The sequence below is a fragment of the Ictidomys tridecemlineatus genome, chromosome 7 (assembly GCF_052094955.1).
Source record: "Ictidomys tridecemlineatus isolate mIctTri1 chromosome 7, mIctTri1.hap1, whole genome shotgun sequence".
Lineage (NCBI taxonomy): Eukaryota > Metazoa > Chordata > Mammalia > Rodentia > Sciuridae > Ictidomys > Ictidomys tridecemlineatus.
This window is the reverse complement of record NC_135483.1, coordinates 68,177,247-68,195,688: the sequence shown is the minus strand read 5'-3', so window position 1 is coordinate 68,195,688 and position 18,442 is coordinate 68,177,247. Positions and strand designations below refer to the sequence as shown.

Genomic DNA, 18,442 nt, shown 5'->3' with positions numbered 1-18,442 from the left:
TATTTAAAAATATATGTCCATTAATATCTGACTGTTGTGAGAGACCTAATATAAGCCCCCTACCTCTCCTTGTCAGAGCATCCCTCCTCCGTGCCTAGAGCAAATCATATCAAATGACATATCCTTGGCTGCAGCATCTTTGGATCAGAGGAAAACTATGTTAAAGCAAATAACTGCAGCCTTGAATGAAATAAGAACTAAACAAGGAAATGCAGACCATGGGGAGAGTTTCTATGGTGAGGATAGGGTTGAACTGGTTTCAGGATCTGCTATGGACTGAATTGCATCCCTTCACTCCCAAATTCATATGTTGAAGCCTTAATCCCCAACGTGATGGCATTTGGACATAGGGCTTTTAGGATGTAATTAAGGTTAAATGTGATCATTCAGGTGCGTTTTTTTTTCATTTTTATGTTAAACATTAGCATTATGCTTTTTTGAATATTTAGAAATTAGAGAACTCTAGAAGGAATAGAAAATAATCATTCATAGTTCAAATGCTCTAAAATACTATCGTGTACATGTCAGATTTATAAACAAATATTATTACAGTTAATAGTTAATGTTTATTTCTAGTTGTTCCATCAACATATAATTTCATGTTTTTTATCTGTTATTTTTAGATATATGAATGACAGTAGAGTGTATTTTGATATATTATGCATACATGGAATATAACTTATTTTAATTAGGATCCCATTCTTGAGGCTAATCTGATGTGATTGGTAAACATAGGAAGAAGAAGAAAGAGACATCTCCCTCTTTGTGAGCATTATCTAGGGAAGACAAAGTGAGGGAACAGTAAGAAGGCATCACCAAAAGAGGAAAAGGACCCTCACCAGAACCCAAACTGGATGCAACCTTGATCTTTCATAGTCAGATCTAGTTTGAGTTAATATTTGTATAAAGTGGAACATTTAGAATATGGCGATTTTTAAAAAATTTATGGATGCCTAATTGTTTTGACACCATTTCTTTTTAGATATACATGACAGTACAGTGTATAACATAAGATCCCATTCTTATGGTTTTACATGATTTGGAGTTTCACTGGTGGTGTATTCATATATGAACATAGGAAAGTTATGTCCGATTCATTCTACTCTTTCCTATTCCCATTCTCTCTCTTCCTTTCATTCTCCTTTGTCTCATCCAATGAACTTCTATTCTGCCCCCGACCCCACCCCGTCTTATTGTGTGTTAGCATTCACATATCAAAAAGAACATTCTGCCCTGGTTTTGGAGGATTGTTTTTTTTCACTTAGCATGAAATTCTCCAGTTCCATCCATTTACCAGCAAATGCCATAATTTCGTTCTTCTTTATGGCTGAATAACATTATACTGTGTATACATACCACATTTTCTTATGCATTCTTCTGTTGAAGGGCACGTAGATTCATTCTATAGCTTAGCTATTGTGACTTAAGCTGCTATAAACATTGACATCAACATCATTTCTTCAAACGGTCATTCTTTCTTCACTGAATTTTCTCCACACCTTTGTCAAAAATCATTTGGCTATATATCTAAGGTTCTATATCTGTACTTTCTATATTTTTCTGTGACCTATACATCTACCTATTAACCAATACTATACTGTGGTTATTCTAATTTCTTTAAAAAATTCTTATGACTACTCTAGTTACATTGCCTTTCCATATAAATTTTAGAATCCACTTATCTATAACTGTAGAATTAGAATTGCACTGAACCTTTAGATCAGATTGACATTAGTTCTTCTTTGACTTCTCTCAGTAGCATTTTGTTGTTTTCAGGATATGGATCATGTATATGTTAGATTTATAAACAAATATAAATTCTTGGCTGAAATGTAAATTATATGTTTAAGGTTTTTGTTTTGAATTGCACATTGTAATATATAAAAATGCAATTCATTTTTACACATTAACTTTGTATCCTGTAATCTTGTTAAACTCTAAGTTCTAGTAGTTTTCTTTTTATATAGATTCCTTGAGATTGTTTATATAGAGGGTTATCTTGAATGTGAATAAGGATGCTTGGTTTCTTTTCATTCTAAGCAATGTCCCTCTGTTTTCTTTTCCTTGTCTTGTCATAACTACTAGGACTTCCAGTATAGGGTTGAATGGTGGTCATGAGAAGAGTCATTCTTGCTTTGTTTCCAGTTCTTGCCATTAAATATGTTAGCTGTAGATTTTCTGATGCTACTGTTAAGATATCTTTTGTCAGGTTGAGGATGTTTGCTGAGAATTTTCTCAGGATATGGATGTTGAATTTTGTCAGATGTCTTTCCTTCATTGAATGATATGATCATGTGGTTTTTCCTTTTTACTCTGTTAATGTGATCAATGACATCACTTAATTTTCTTAATACTGAACCAGTCTGCATTCCCAAGAGAAATCCCCTCTTGGTCCTGGTGTATTTTTCTTTTCACGTATTGTTAAATTTGATTTGCTAATATTGTGTTGAAAATCTTCACATCTGTGTTTATAAAGGATATTGGTCTGTGTTTATGAAGGATATTGGTCTATTTTGTACTTTTATAAAATCTAGTTTTAGCTTCAATGTAAGGCTGACCTCATAATAAAATGAGCTGAAAAATGTTCCCTCCTCTCTCTCTTTTTATCCCCCTGAAAGAGTCATTTCTTCTTTAAATGTTTGATAGAATTCACTAGTGAAAACTTCTGGTCCTAGAATATTCTTTTATCTAGAAGGTTTTAAACTATAAATTCAATTTTCTTAAAAGGCAGGCTTTTACTTTTTAAAAATTCCTATTAAAATTTTTTTTAAAACCCAGTCTGAGACAGAGACCCTGCACCTAATAGAAGAAAAAGTAGGCTCAAATCTTCATCATGTCAGATTAGGTCCCGACTTCCTTAACCAGACTCCTAACACACAAGAGATAAAATCAAGAATTAATAAATGAGATGGATTCAAACTAAAAAGTTTCATCTCAGTAAAGGAAACAATAAATAATGTGAAAAGAGTGCCACAGAGTGGGAAAACATCTTTACCACCCACACATCAGATAGAGCACTAATTTCCAGGATATATAAAAAAATTCCAAAAATTTAACACCAGAAAATAAATAACCCAAACAATAAATGGGCTAAGGAGCTGAACAGAGACACTTCTCAGAAGAAGATATAAAATTGATTAACAAATATATGAAAAAATATTCAACTTCTCTAGTAATTAGAGAAATGCAAATCAAAACTACTCTAAGATTTCATCTCACTCCAGTAAGAATAATAATTATCAAGAATACAAGCAATAAGAAGTGTTGACAAGGATGTGAGGAAAATGGTACACTTATACATTGCTGGTAGCACTGCAAATTGGTGCAACCAATCTGGAAAGCAGTATGGAGATACCTTAGAAAACTTGGAATGGAACCACCATTTGACCCAGCTATCCCACTCCTCACTCTATACCCAAAGGACTTAAAATCAGCACACTATAGTAACACAGCCACGTCAATGTTCATGGCATCTCCATTCACAATAGCTAAACTGTGGAATCAACCTAGTGCCCTTCAATAGATGAATGGATAAAGAAACTGTGGTATATATACACAATGGAATATTACTCAGCATTAAAAGAGAAAAAAAATTATGGCACTTGCAGGTAAATGGATGGAGTTGGAGAATATCAAGCTAAGCGAAATAAGCCAATCCCCAAAAAACCAAAGGTCAAATGTTCTCTTAATAAGTGGATGCTGATCCATAATGGGGGTGGGGCATGGGGAGAATGGAGGAACTTTGGGCAAAGGGGAGGATAGGGAGGGGAGAGGACATGGGGACATGAAAGAGGGTGGAATGAGATGAACATGATTACACTAGGTTCATGTATGACTGCACATGTGATACAACTCTATATTATGTACAACCAGAGAAATGAAAAGTTGTGCTCCATTTGTGTACAACAAATTGTAATGCATTCTGTTGTCATGTATAACTAATTAGAACAAATTTTAAAAAATGGAAAAAAAACAGTCTCACCAGAAAGATTAATTCCCACTTAGTGATTAATATTTAACATTCAGTTCAACATAATAGTTGTTGAGGGTAGGCAAAATAAAATGTGGTCCTACGTTAAAATAATTATAGCACATTATTAGTGAAAAGATTTTAAAATGGATATATATATGTGTATATGTACATATGCGTGACTAAGAAGAAAGAAATAGGATAAAACGACTTTGGCAAGTGACAAACAGATTTTTATTTGGTTCTGCCACATTGTAACATTGGACAATTGACTTAACCTCTCGTTTTTTCTCTTACCTGAAAATGAGGAATAACAATAACATACATAACTGAGTTGTGTAAAGTGACAAGGCTTATTAGATTTCATACAAAGTAAATACCAAGAAAATAGTAAAATCATTATACAACTTTTACAGGAAAAATTAAAGTGTACACAAGAAAGTACTATGGATTGAAAATAAGTTTCCATTCACCTAGAGAACATCATATTTTAAAATTCTACAGAGATTTAAGAGCATATACTTTTAATTTAGTTTTTATTATTTATTATTATTATTTTAGTACTGGGGATTGAACCCAGAGGCGCTTAACCACCGAACTACATCCCCAGCCCTTTTGATTTTGAGACAAGGTCTCAATAAGTTGCTTAGGCCCTTGCTAAGTTGCTGAGGCTGGCTTTGAACTTGTGATCCTCCTGCCTCAGCTTCTTGAGCCAATTCAGTTGTACACTGCATCTGGCTCATTTTCATTATTCTGTAAAAATTAGCATTGGATGGTTTAAAATCAATAGATGGAAAATTCTATTACTTCTAACTTATGGTTCTAGATTTATAACTGTTTTGCAACTACATTCTAATTTTTTGGAAAGTCCTTAGTTAATAATCTCTTATTTAGTAAAAATTAACTCTTCTATTTTTTTTCCCAAATTCTACCATAATCTCCCTCTGTCTGCATTGTCTAATGTATTGATACTTTTTGAATAAGATAATGAGCAGACACCGTGAGTTTAAAGACATACTTTATTCATTTTTGTCCTTAATAAACAATTGGAAAACAAGTACACTGGTGAAAGAGGAATATCAAATCAGCTTACAGGACCTGCCATACAAAAAGCCAGAAGATAGGCTTGATTAATTTTGGAAATGGGTTTTCTTAGGCTACTCATGCCATTATTGTGATTGCAGCAAAAATGATTACTGTTTTGTTTAAACAATATTTCTCATCTTTTACTAAATGCCAGCATTATTTTTTCTTGTATGCTTGGTCTTCAAAAATTTGGTCTGATTAAATACTACTAAAAATATGTAGAGTTTACTTTGCTCACATAAAGTCTGATATTGGTATTCCTATTGGGCAGATGGCTCCAAGGGTAGTTCAGAAACTCAAACTCCTAATTTGTGGTTCTGCTTCTTTAGTATATGGCCAGAAAAGGAGAAAGAGCATGGAAGATAGCTTGGGGAAAGTTTTCTGGTTCTGTTTTGTTTTGTTTTTAATGGGCTAAGCCTAATGGCTACATCTAACTGCAGGTGTGAAGGGGAATGTAATGCAACTCAGTACTGAGGAAGAAGAAAAGAGAGATTTGGTGATCATATGATACTTTTGACAGTACTGGCACAACACTGGTATTATGAAGAAACAAAAATAAATTAGAAATAGAGCTTGTTCTCAAAAAGTTTATAATATATTAGAGTGTATAGATAAATCAATATTATATTGGTACAATAAATCTTGAATTTCCAAGAATCTAGGTATTCTTTAAAATAAAATCAATGAATTTATGGATCTCTCAGAACAATCAACTTTTAAAAATTTATCTACTCCTTCTCTTTAACTCTGCGTCACCTTCAAGTTTTCCATTTGTATTTTCTATGGCTTTAATCTTGTCATTTCACAGGTTTTACATCCTTAGGTTTGGATATTTGCATTAGGACAAACCCACAGTTAAAGCAAAGTAAGGAAAAGAAAAGTGAAAGGCATAGCCTAGTCATTAAAGACCCTGTGCTGATGGAACCATACAGCAGTTTGGAACTTAGAGACGTTCTTCTAGATCATCATGAACATTATCCGCATGTATTTTATGGCATTCTTTACAATTTTTTGCTGAGAAGGGAACACTGCAGAAAATTGAACTGATACTAAAGCAGACTCATGGTCACGTGTGTTAATCTGTCTATACTTAAAGCTTTTCCATTCTGGAACTGGTTTACACATCCTGAACCGAATCTTAATATTAAAGGTACAGAAACACAGGGCTCTCAAAGGGACCTCTGTCAGAAGCATTTACCTTAAACTTCAGGGACAATTCAGAAAGGACCTGAAATCTAGTTTACCGATTTATCCTACAGAGAGATGAAAAAGTGATAATTCGTGAATCCTTGACAATTGGTTTTAGCTTACTTTTCCCAAAAGAGAGTCCTCCCTGAGGTGGTCGGAGGGCACGGTCCTGCACAGGAATTTCTTGCACCTGGGAACGAAATTTAGAGTCGGTAGGTCGAAACCCAGTGCGGCTGAGAATGAGCGATGCGGATTATTCTGTGACCCCTGGAATGGAAGGGACTGTGCTCCTACCGACAGGTTCACCAGAAAGTCGAATTACGTGCACAGTAGCCAGTAGTTTTGGGCAGCCGGCAGTAGCCGGGCCCCCAGGGGTCCTCCAAGCTCTCCACCGGCCCGGAGGAGCCCTAAGGGCCAGGCTCCGCGCCGCAGGACGCCCGCCACGCCCCACGCCGCCCTGCAGGCGAACGCAGGAGGCGGCGAGACCCCGCCGGGCCGCCGTAGCGCCGCAGCTCGGGCCGCTCCGCCCGCGTCACCCTCCGCCCCTTGCCTCCCGGCGCCGCGGCAGCTCTGGGCAGGCAGCACCGCCACCGCCGTTTCCTCCTCTGCAGCCGTTCGGCCGCTGCGTGACGCGTCGTTTCCTCCCAACATGGCGGCCGGGGCAGGTCGGCGGTGATGGAGGCCAGTCCGCGGCCGCGGCGGGTGCTAATCCCCACAGTAGCCAGGACAGCCCTGCTCTCGCCGGGCCTCTGAGCCGCCGCCGCCGCCGCCTCAGTCCACGGTCTCCGGAAGACGGCTGCCCGGGCCAGGCTTCCTCGCCGCCGCCGGGCCGGAGGAACGAGTGAGGGGGGCGGCCGGGAAGCGACCCCCGGGCCGCGAGAAGCGGAGGCCCGACGGGCGCGGCCCTCAAGGGGCGGCCTTTCGGGGGCGGCGGTCCTCGCCGCCCCTCGCCGACACCGCGGCTGGTCTCGCTCGCCCGCCCCTTCCTGATCCTGCCGCTGCCCTCCACGCCTCCTCTCCCCCACCTCCACCTCCTCTCCTTTCTCTTCTCTTCCTCCCCCACCTCCCCTCCAGCCGCTGGGAGCCGCGGGTCGGAAGAACCGCCGCCTCCTTCTCTGCGTCCATGTATGAGGGGAAGAAGACGAAGAACATGTTCCTGACCCGGGCCCTGGAGAAGATTTTGGCTGACAAGGAAGTGAAGAAGGCACATCACTCCCAGCTACGCAAAGCTTGCGAGGTGGCGTTAGGTGAGCGGGAAGGAGGCCCGGGGGTCTGGGTGGCCGGGAGAGGGGGCGGGGGGGGGGCGACCTGGCGGAAGGTGGGGTCGCCGGGAGCTTGTCCTAGACCCGTGCGGCTGACCTCAGGAAGCGCTCGCGGAGCTCTCCGCTGTCTGGCTGGAGTTGACACTAACTCGGCTGGATGTGGGGCACTGGAGGGGTGGAGAAGGAAGGGCATCCAACTGGGTTTGGGGAACGCGGCACGGTTGAGGATCAAGGGGTACCTGTGTTTGAGGGTTTGACTGGAGAGAGAGAGAGGATTTTGTTGATGGACCGTGCGGTGCGGACAGGCTACCACCCTTTGTGATGAAGCAGAAGATGAGCTGTTGTTTATTAGCTTGGAAATTGAGGTGGGGCCGATATGTCAAGATTGGGTGTGGGAAGGGTTCCGTATCGTAATTACAATAACTTTATCGTTTGGCGTGGTACTTTGGGAAGATAGACTGAAGTTGTTCCCTTGTTGACAGTCTGGAGAACGGGTTTGCTGGAGGTGCAGCCCGTTCTGACATCTCTCCGCCTCCGCCACAGGAAAAACATAAAGTAATGTTGTAGCTGACTGGGCTGACCTGGAAGAACAAGACCAGAGGTTAAGGGGTGGGGGCGGCGGTGTCAAAATGGGGAAGAAAGGAATCTTTAGATAAAGTAGCTTTAGGTAACACAGGAAGGATAGGTTTGAAATGGGGGAAAATGAAAAAGACAATGACACCCACCAGCCACATGTCTGGACAGTGGCAGCTGCTCTTAAGCTTCAATTGTGATTTATAGTTCAGATGGAAGAGATCTAGTGTAATGAAGCCTGCAGCAGGGAAAAATCCAAACAATACCTACAGCCCGGGTAGGCATGTAAGGAGTTGTTTTAGGGAACACTGATAGATCGCAACTGTCCAAGGTGATATCCTTATGAAAGACCGGGACATTTAGCACAAAGATAAATTCCTAATGCTTACACTTTATTTTATAGTGCTAGAAATAGCCCAGGTCAAATTGGCAACAATGAAGCTTGCTAAATGGGCTTTGGGAAGAAAACGTTCATGAATTGGGGGAAAACCCTGTAATAGCTTACGTATGCTAAAGTAAGGGGTCAAGACAGCTTAAAACCAACTTTGCCTTTTAATTATTAAAGTAAATATAATAGCTTGCTATAGTATTCCCCATGCAGTTTTTTTCTTTTCTGAATCCTTAAAATTGATGATATGAAAAAATGATCGAAAAATTTCAGCCTAAAATTTTTGTTTGTATATAGTGAGCTTAGGTTTAGTTTTTTGCTTCTCTCATTGATAGAAGTTCCCATTTTGTGATAGCCAACAAAAGACTATTCCAGGTGGATAAGAAGACAGTTGTATAGTGGCAAAAGATGAAAATGTATCTGGGCCCTGAAAGGAATAATTATTAAATTGGGGTAGCCTGAGGGAGGAAGTGATTTTTAAGATTTCTAAAAGAATCATATGTAGGCTTGTGAATAACTTAGCAGGGTAAAGAACGTAAGAGATTCAAATTAAAGTTTTAGTTTTTGAGAACTCAGATTTTCCATGTTAGAATATATTTTTAATGTGTTAAATTATAAATATCTAAAGAAATGGAGCACATTGTATAGCTATATATATATATATATTCCCCTCTCCAAAATGCTAATATAAGTAAGCGTGTTTTAATGGAGAGCTCATGAGCATGAGGATCTGGGATCCTGGGTTTTGATCCCAATTTTGTTATACTGAAGTATTATTGGGCAAGTCCCTGGGCCTTAAGTTCCTTCTCTGTAAAAATAGAGTGTTGAACTTAATGATTATACGGTCAAATTGTTGTTTCATGAATGCCAATGATTATATGGTCACATCCCCTCTTATGTTCCATGAATGCGATTGTACTTTTTTTAACTTGTGTGTTTAGTGTTCATGCCACTCTAGATTGGAGTTTATAGCTGTGTAAATGGGTCCTTGCCTTTTTTTTTTTTTTTTTTTCCTGTGGTGCTGGGGATTGAACTCCCGGCCTTGCGCATGCAAGGCAAGCATTCTGCCAACTAAGCCATATCCCCACCTCAGGTCCTTGCCATTTCTAAAGGTAGAAATTACTTGGTGCTGTGTGTGCCAGCCATACCAAGGTTGTTTCAGATTTTGCCAGTTTACTTTTTTGTTCCTGCATATAGTTAGCAGACATTTATTTTGAGGAATATGATTACCTAGGCAGGGGCTAGGCACCAAAGAACTATCTTTACTTGAGATATATCAGTTGTTTTCCCCATATTTCAGAAAAGTTATATTTAGCACTCTACAAAGTAAACCTCTGTTTAATTTCATGGTAGCTGATTCCTGATAAAACTTTGTTACTTTCAATTATCTATCCATATTATCACTCATGTATAAGTTGATAGGGATAACCTGGTTCATCTTTGCAGAAAGAATAATATCTTGTAGTAAGATGGTATCCCCAAATGTGTGCTGATCCTAGAAACTACCATAGATCTCCCTTCTCTTTACCTAGTTCAGACCTACTTTGGTCTCTTGATAATCTAGTAGCTCTCAGGCAGTTTGGGAAAGCTATCTGGAATGGCCTGATTTGGCCATCTCCAGTCTAGAGTAGGTAGAGGTTGGTGGTGGAGATACAGAGGTCATTTTGTGTGGTGTTATAACCCCTCTAAGTTTGCCTGCCTGTATTCATTTTCCTCTCAAATACTTATCGAACACTTACCATGAAGTTGAAGGGAAATGGTTAATAAACAAGCAATAAGTGATATGCCAGACTTACCTATTTTTAAATTTTTGTTTGAAAATCATCTTATTGGTGTATGAGTAGATTAGAGAGCACTGAGTATTCAAAATTAATTCAACCGTCTTTTAACAGTGACTAATTAAAAATAAGATTTTTTTTGTAAATAATATTCATGAAATTATAGCTTATCTGTATTCTTAAGAACATGATTTTTTGGGGGGGGCGGGGGTAAGAACTATGACTTTTAGAAAACATCATTTAGGTTAGGGGAGGTTTTTCTTAATCAGCACAACATTCTCAAAAACACTCCACAAAGGAATTTTTATTTTCATACAAACAGACAAACAAAAAGAAAAATAAAAGGTTCGTAGGGTTATTTAAAACCTTCTTTAGATTTTTCATACCTGTCAGATTTGATTTTGAAAAATGGTGAAAACAACAACAAAACTCTCTGCCTTCATTGTTATAGTTGATGTGAATGAAGCCCACAGGCCCCTGAACAGCTCCAGGTTGCCCTCTTTTGGTACCTGCCTTACTACAGCTCTCTGCAGTGAAGGTTTAGCTCTACTGAGTGAAGGCGTCTAGGCTGCCCTAGCTTAGTCTGATCCACTCCTGCTCTTGAGAATCTTGAATTAAAAATAGTCAGGCCATCTGCTGGCAGATGAGACAACAGCTGATCTATTTTTAGTTGCAAAGAATTTAGGATTGTTTTGGGATTGGGCTTGAAGGTAGCATTGTTTATTTCTTGAGTAGGGTGCAGGTGAAACATACTCCAAAAGTTTCTTTGATGTTAGCGCTGTGACTAGTTCAACTTCTACCTTCTGACTTCAAATATCCATGAAGATACTCTGTAAATGTTAGAACTATTCTTGGTTGGGAATTGGCACTGATACAGAATAGGAATGAAAGGGGGTAATCTAAAGAAGACTTTAAAGAGAAGGGAGACATGTAGGGGCAGTGATTAGGGGGTTTCCTGTAGGGATATGAAAGGATGATGGAGAAAGAAGTATTCGTCATTTTTTTTTTTTTATCAGAGATGGTGTGAATTTGTTGTTCATCATATTGTTCAGTGATCATACTGATTTAATTGTCTTATAGCATGACTGTATTACCTATAGTTACATTTTCCCCCAGAAATGTAACTATGATACTGAGACTGAAAACTTCATAGAATGTGCTTCCCTTCCAAGGCCTTACTAATTCTACTCTTATTTTGGCTGCTGGTATTATAAAAAAAGGGATAAATGAGGGGAAATTAACAGAATGCTTTTGGCCCTGGTTTTATGCTGCTTTTGGTAACTTTGTTTATTGTCAATCTTTGCCATTTATGTGAAAAAAATGATTTATCCTGAAACAATATCCTGCAGACACTGAACTCTTTAATTATAATTTAAATCATTTAGCAAGTTGCCTTTTAACCTTTCTTGATCTGAAGTAAAAGTTGTTTTCAGTAAGTTAGGCTGCCTGAATTTTTGAGATGGCTGAAAGAGATGAGTATAATGAATGAAAGAAAAATCCTGTTTTCTTTCACATCTCAGATTGGTTTTAAGTGTTCTTGCTCTGGGATAGATAGCAATGAATAAAATAAACATCATAGAGTCCTGGTTTTTAGAGAATCTCTTTGAAAAATTTAAGTTTAGGTTGAAAAATGTGAGTTTGGTTTACAGTATATAATCTGTTTCCGTAAGTTTAAAATATGCATAAATAGCATTTAGATTCTGAAAAGTTGTTCCAAGAAGAAACTTGTTCAATTTTGTTTAGTTTTTTCTAAATTTACTTCACCCTTTTTCAATCTGTTAATGAGTTAAATGCCTTTAGGACACATTATTCCTGGGAAATTGCTTTGGGGCAAAGATGAGGTGGAAATAATAGTAATATAATATAGTAATCTTAACTAATCATTCTCTCCTTGAGAATAGTCATATGTTTTGGGGAAGCAGTTGTCCTGCTGAAATTATGAGGAGGAGAAGAAAAAGTAAGAAGCAATTGGAATGAACATGATTGGAGGACTAGTTTGCTAACTAACTCTTTTTTCTTACTCTATCTTGTGGCAGGTAACTAACTGTAAGGTTTTACAGAAAAAATTGAATGGCACATAATTTGGGGAAATATTTGTCATAGTATTCCTCACATAATGGAGGAGGGATAATAGAAAATGAAAAGTAGATGAATAAATTATTGCCATTTCGAACTAGGCATATTTTTGCTGGGCATGATGACACACACAGTTCCACACATAGTCCTATCTGTTCTGGAGCTGAGAGGGAGAATTGCTTGAGCCCTGGAGTTCTAGACCAGCTTGGGCAACATATTGAGGACCCAATCTCAAAAATCAAATGAAAGAACTAGGTATATTCTTCACTCAGATATTTATGGAATTCCTCATTTATTTCAGGTACTGCCCCATTACTGCTTATATAGCAGGGAACATGCTTTTAAGAAATTTAATATTCTTGTAAGGTGAGGATGATAAAAAACACAAACTAATATATATTATGTTATCAGATTATTAGCTGAGGAAATAGTATAGAAGGGTAAAGGGAGGGCAGCAGTGCTACTTTAGATAGGGTTGTCAGGAAAGGCCTCTTTGTGAAGTGGCATTTGAGCAGATAGGTGACAGAGTCAGGATTCAGCCTTACAGAAACCTGGATGAAGCAGAAACAGGGAACAGGCAGATGGGTTTGTGGTCTTCAGGATATAAGGAGGCTTGTGTGGCTGGGAGAGAGGAAAGCTAATTTGGAATTTTATTCTAACTGTAGGAATCCACAGGAGAGTTTTGAATAGGGAAGTAATAGAACATTTACATTGTAAGTGCCCACCTGGCCAGAGACTATGGAGACCTAGACAAAGCTGGTGGTAGAGGAAGGGTGAGCATTGTTTGTATTTGAAGTATATTCTGAAAGGATCTACACAATTTGCTGATAGGTTGATTGGATGACCAAGGGGATGACATCCAGTTTGTAGCTGGAGCTCCAGGGTGGTTGGAGATAGCAACACCTTGATAGGAAATACTAGAAGAGAGAACATTTATGGGAAATAGGTGTTTGTGTAGTAAAACGTTTTCATCCTACTCTTTACATGTATTGGAATTTTTTAAATGATAGAATTTCTTGATGGATATTGACTATTGAGAAATAGACCCAAAAAGGTAGGATATTTTCTGCTGAGAATGATACAAAACAATTTCAAAATTAGTTTTCAAGTTTTTTCCAGTGAGTTTTGTTTTTTGTTTTTCTAAAGAGAATGAGCTTCTCACTTGTCTGGTTTCTTTCTGGAATTGGATCTTTGTAGAATAAATTAGTTAAGGATCTCAATCTGAAACCACCTTGGATTGAAAGTGGGCACTATATCCAATGACTATTATAAGGAGGAGAGAGGACATAGGGGCATACAAAGAAAGAAGCCCATGCAAAAATGGAGGCAGAGGTTGGAGTTAGGCCTGTGCATACTAGGAGAATGCTCTATCATAGCCACTGTTGACTATTAAAAAATTTTTTATTAAGGCATAATTTACATACCATAAAATTTACCAGTTTAAGGTGATGATTTTTAGCATATTAGAACATTTCTATTATCCCAGTAAGATCCATAGTACCCATTTGCAGATAATCTTGTTGCCACCCCAAACTCCAGACATCTACTAGTCTACTTTCTGTCTTTTTTTCTGGGCATTTCGTCCAAACACAGTTTATATAGATGGTATTTTGTGTCTGACTGCTTATATTTATTATGTTTTTGAGGTTCATTCATTTTGGTACATGTATCAATACTTCATTTCTTTGTGTTAGTGAATAGTATTTCTTTGTTTGGATATACAAGTTGAGTGTCCCTCATCCAAAATTGTTTGGCCTAAAAGTGTTTCAGATTGCAGTTTTTTAGATTTTGGAATACTTGTATAGATTGACTGGTTGAGCATCTCTAATCTAAAAATCCAATTATGAAATGCTCCCAAATCGGGAACTTTCGAGTGCTGACATGACATCCAGAAAGTTTCAGATTTTGGAGTATTTTAGATTAACGATGCTCATTAACGATGCTCAAACTATACCTTATTTTGCTTATCCATTCACCAGTTGGTGTACATTTAGTTGAATGAATAAAGCTGCTGAGATTATTTGTGTGGACATTAATTTTTATTTCTCCTGGGTAGATAACCTGGGAATAGACTTGCTGGGCTGTATGATAAGCCTGTGTATGACGAGTTATCTCATTGACTCATTAACTTTTTGAAATATTTTTTCCAGACTTTATTCTACAGACACACACTAGTCTGGGTACAGGTGTACCCTGCACCAAATATATTCTTCAAAAATTTGAGCTATTTAATTTCTGAGGCAATCATAGGAGAAAGGAACGGTTAACATTTATTAAGTGTTTACTCTGTGTATGCCAGGTTTTGTGTCAAATATTTTATTGGCTTTATCTTCATCTTTCCTCAAAATGGACCCTGTATGCTTAAATACTATTACTATTTGCATATTTCAAATGAAGAAACTGAGTTTGGGGGAGTTGGAATATGTCCCTTTGCAGAATCTACATAGAGCTTTCTTGGGACTTGTGCAGTGCCTGCTTTTTGGCTTATTGTGGCAGTCCTAACCTGCACCCTTAACTGCCATACTATATAAGTAACAGGTTATAAAAGGGAAATTAAGAGCTGCTGTAAAAAAGAAAAGGACTGACAAGAAGAAAAAGGATAAAACACAAGCAGATAATAAAAATACAGGAAAATATTGCTCTGAACATGGGTAAATCTCAAGGGTACTTATGTTCTTATGTGTTCAACATAATGGCATCCCTGAATCTTTATCATGTAAACATGGTTATAGTTCTGTGTACTGTATAAAAGTTAAGTAAATTCATGTGCATTCCCAACTGTATCTTTAAAAAATTTTTTTGAGCAAAAATATAAAAGTTTTGGTAATTTAAGCCTTTTGGATATTTTGACCATTCTATAAATGCCCCAGAATTCTGGATGGGTTAGTTTTTATTGTACTTGTATCCTTTACCGTTTTAAAATACTTGCTTTTTATTTTAATATCTTATAGCATTTCAAATAATTTTGAGAATTGAAATAAAAATAATCTTATTAAAATGTCCTCTTATGTAAAATTACAAATATGAATTTGTTACCTAAAAAATAGCTTATGTCTCAGTGGCTTCTGACAGTACTAAATGTAATTATTGTTTAATTGTCATGATATTCAGTTTTCTTTCATAAGTATTTCATGTGTATTTTCTATATATCTGTGTTGTCTTCCTACTAAGCATTTTAATACTGTCGTTTATTTAAATGATTTTTAGTATGAATGACATTTACATTTAAATTCTACACAGATTCTTTTTGTTAATTCCTGCAAAATTGTGAATTTTTATTGTATATACAGAACTATTTAAAATACTTTTTAGGCTTGAGATCATCATGTTAGAGTATGGCCACTTATAATTCGCTCCTAATAGTAAGGTTGCCATAAACATACTATACCTGTGCTAGTAAGTACATGTCTACAACAGAGTATTAGGAAAACAAGATGGGGGGGGCTGGGGTTGTGGCTTAGGGTAGACCACTTGCCTAGCACGTGTGAAGCCCAGGGTTTGATCCTCAGCATCACATAAAAAATAAATAAAATAAAGCTATTGTGTCCATGTACAACCAAAAAATAAATATTAAAAAAGATGGTACGTCCTCTACTCAGATTTATGGTTTTGATCTATTTTTCATCTTTCCTTTGCAATTTTTCTTTTCTAAAAATAAAATAGACAAGAACTCTGTAACAGTAATTTTACTTTTGCTTTCTATAAATTTTATTCATTTTGTTCATACTTTTTTCTTAAGATTTCTTAGGGTATGTCTTAGTCTGTTCTGGCTGCTATAACAAAATACCATAAATGGAGTGATTTAGAAACAACAAATATTCATTTTTCACAATTCTGGGGGCTGGGAAGTCAAAGATCCCTGACTGGGTATAGGTCCAATCTTTATAGACAGCACCTTCTAGTTGTGTTCTTAACTGGTGAAAGAAGCAATGGGTTCTCTCAGGTTCCTTTTATAAAAGACCCCATTCATGAGATCTCTACCCTCATGACCTAGCCACATCCCAAAGGCCCTGCCTCTTAATACCATCACATTGGGGATTAGGTTTCAAAATATGAATTTGGGGAGGACCCAATCATTCATACCAAAGCAGGTTATGAGTTATGTATTTAACAAGTTCATTTTTTCCCTCTGAATTGGTAGATTATTTAACTGTAGGATTTTTACTTGAGTAATTTAAAAATAACATTTATTTACTTAATGAGTTATTTTCAATTTATATTAGCATAGTACCTACTACAGTATCTAGTAAAATTGATCAGTCTTCACTGTCTTTTATTTATTATTTTATAATATTGCTTGCTGTTTTTTCCAGATAATTTTAGGATTTTTCTTATAAGTTCTCCAGTGCTCACTTTTAACATCTTATTAATATATTAATCGGCATTTTTAAACTTTGATTTTTATACATTAGATTTAAAGTGTTATAGTTGGGAAGAAGTTGATTATTTTGTTTCACTTATTTTATTAGATTCTCATGCTTCTGTTTCATAAGTTTTATTACTTAACCTGTTGAGAATGTGTTTAATGCAGTGACAAGCAAAAGGTTGTATGTAAATTCTAATGTGCATTTATCTTTAGAAATAAGAATGGAATTGTGTGAATCTTCTATTGATGTGAAGAATAAAAATAAGGTGTAGATTGTCTGATGTCAGTTAGCAGTTAATTATAAGCTCAAAAATAAATGGTGCCCCTAAATAAGTTTTATAATTATTAGAGCATAGGAGTTCTATAGCAAATACTGTTGAATTCTGGGTCTACAGCTGTTATGAGATGTAAGAGCAGAAACTGGAGTTAATTATAAGAATTTTTTTTCTCCTAAATGAGCAGTGCATTTGTGTTGTTATATGAAGAAAAAGGTTTTTTTGTTGTTGTTATTTCCCTTCTTAATCCCTGTTTCTATGGCTTTTAGAAAAAACTCTTGAGTGGAAAAGGTACTATTCTTAGTTATCTGTAGCATATGCTTCCCTTAAAAAAAAAATCAGTGAAAAAAATCTTAAAACTTTGTGTGTGACTATCTTATTATCTAATTGGCTATTTCTAATGACATAAATATTTTTTCAAATCTTAATTTTCTTTTACATTTTAAAAAGCACACTTGAATAGGCAATTAATATTCAAAATTCTGGTTTCCCTAAGAAAATTTTAGGTTCTCAAAATCATCAACATTATATATACGAATATTTTCAGATTTCTATTATTAAATTGGATTTTTGGTAACATTCTTCCAAATTGTTTCTACAAATTCAGGCTCATTGATGTTTTCTATCCTACATTTTTAAAAGCAATATTATCTTTCATTAACAGCAAATGAGGAGCTTTGTTTGATTTTGCTACTCTTGCTTGCCTAATGTTGTTCTGTGTAATGAATATATATATATATATTTTTTACCAGTTTGCTTGACTAAAACTTCTTAATGAAAAAAGGTTTTGTTGATTTAGTAAATTAATGTTCCCAAATATTTTGTGTAGGATAGTCATTGTTAATAATTTGGTTCTCCCAGAAGTATATAAGAAATTAAAATATTAGGAAATTAGATGTTCTTAAGAATGTTGCATTTTTTAAGTTCTTTTGAATTTTTAAATTCTTGCACTTACTTGTTATCCCAGCTACTGGGAAGGCTGAGGTGGAAGGATTTTTAATTTGAAGCCAGCTTGGGGCAATGCAGTAAGACCTCATCTCAAAACAAAACAAATACCCACAGACACAGACACCCTTTTTTTTAATTCTTATTTTTAATATTGAGTTTTTCATTAAAAAATATCGAAACATTTATATTAATCAGCTTTGCATTGCTACAATGAAATAGTTGTAGCAGATATCTCAAGAGAAATAAAGGTTTATTTAGCTCAGGATTTTAGATGTTCAAACGTGTGGTGCCTTTGATGACGGTAGTAAATGATGTCAAGATCATGTGTAGGAATAAAAAGTCACATCTCTAGCCAAGAACAGAAAGGGTACCCTCCTGAATAACCTAAGGACTTCTCAGTAGGCCCCACCACCTAAGTTACACCCAATGGAAGGCCGGTGGTACCCTTAAATCATGGACCAGTATCCAAATGTAACAATAATTCAGTTCCTTTTGTTTGCTGTTTTTTTGGGGGAGTGGCTTTTGCTGTAGT

General features: G+C 36.7%; 1 protein-coding gene across 5 annotated transcripts in view; it reads left to right on the top strand.

Annotated features, from left to right (window-relative positions):
• The first annotated feature begins 6,808 nt into the window (after positions 1-6,808).
• The window catches only part of Arfgef1 (ARF guanine nucleotide exchange factor 1), a 120,358-nt gene continuing 108,724 nt past the window's right edge, over positions 6,809-18,442 (top strand). Inside the window, exon 1 of one of the 5 annotated variants that reach the window (XM_040294013.2) lies at positions 6,809-7,491. In XM_040294013.2, the coding sequence (XP_040149947.1) occupies positions 7,368-7,491 (124 nt within the window). In that variant the 5' untranslated portion in view covers positions 6,809-7,367. The remainder of the gene's footprint in view (positions 7,492-18,442) is intronic. The other 4 variants (XM_078017121.1, XM_078017122.1, XM_040294012.2 and 1 more) reach the window with 4 other exon arrangements.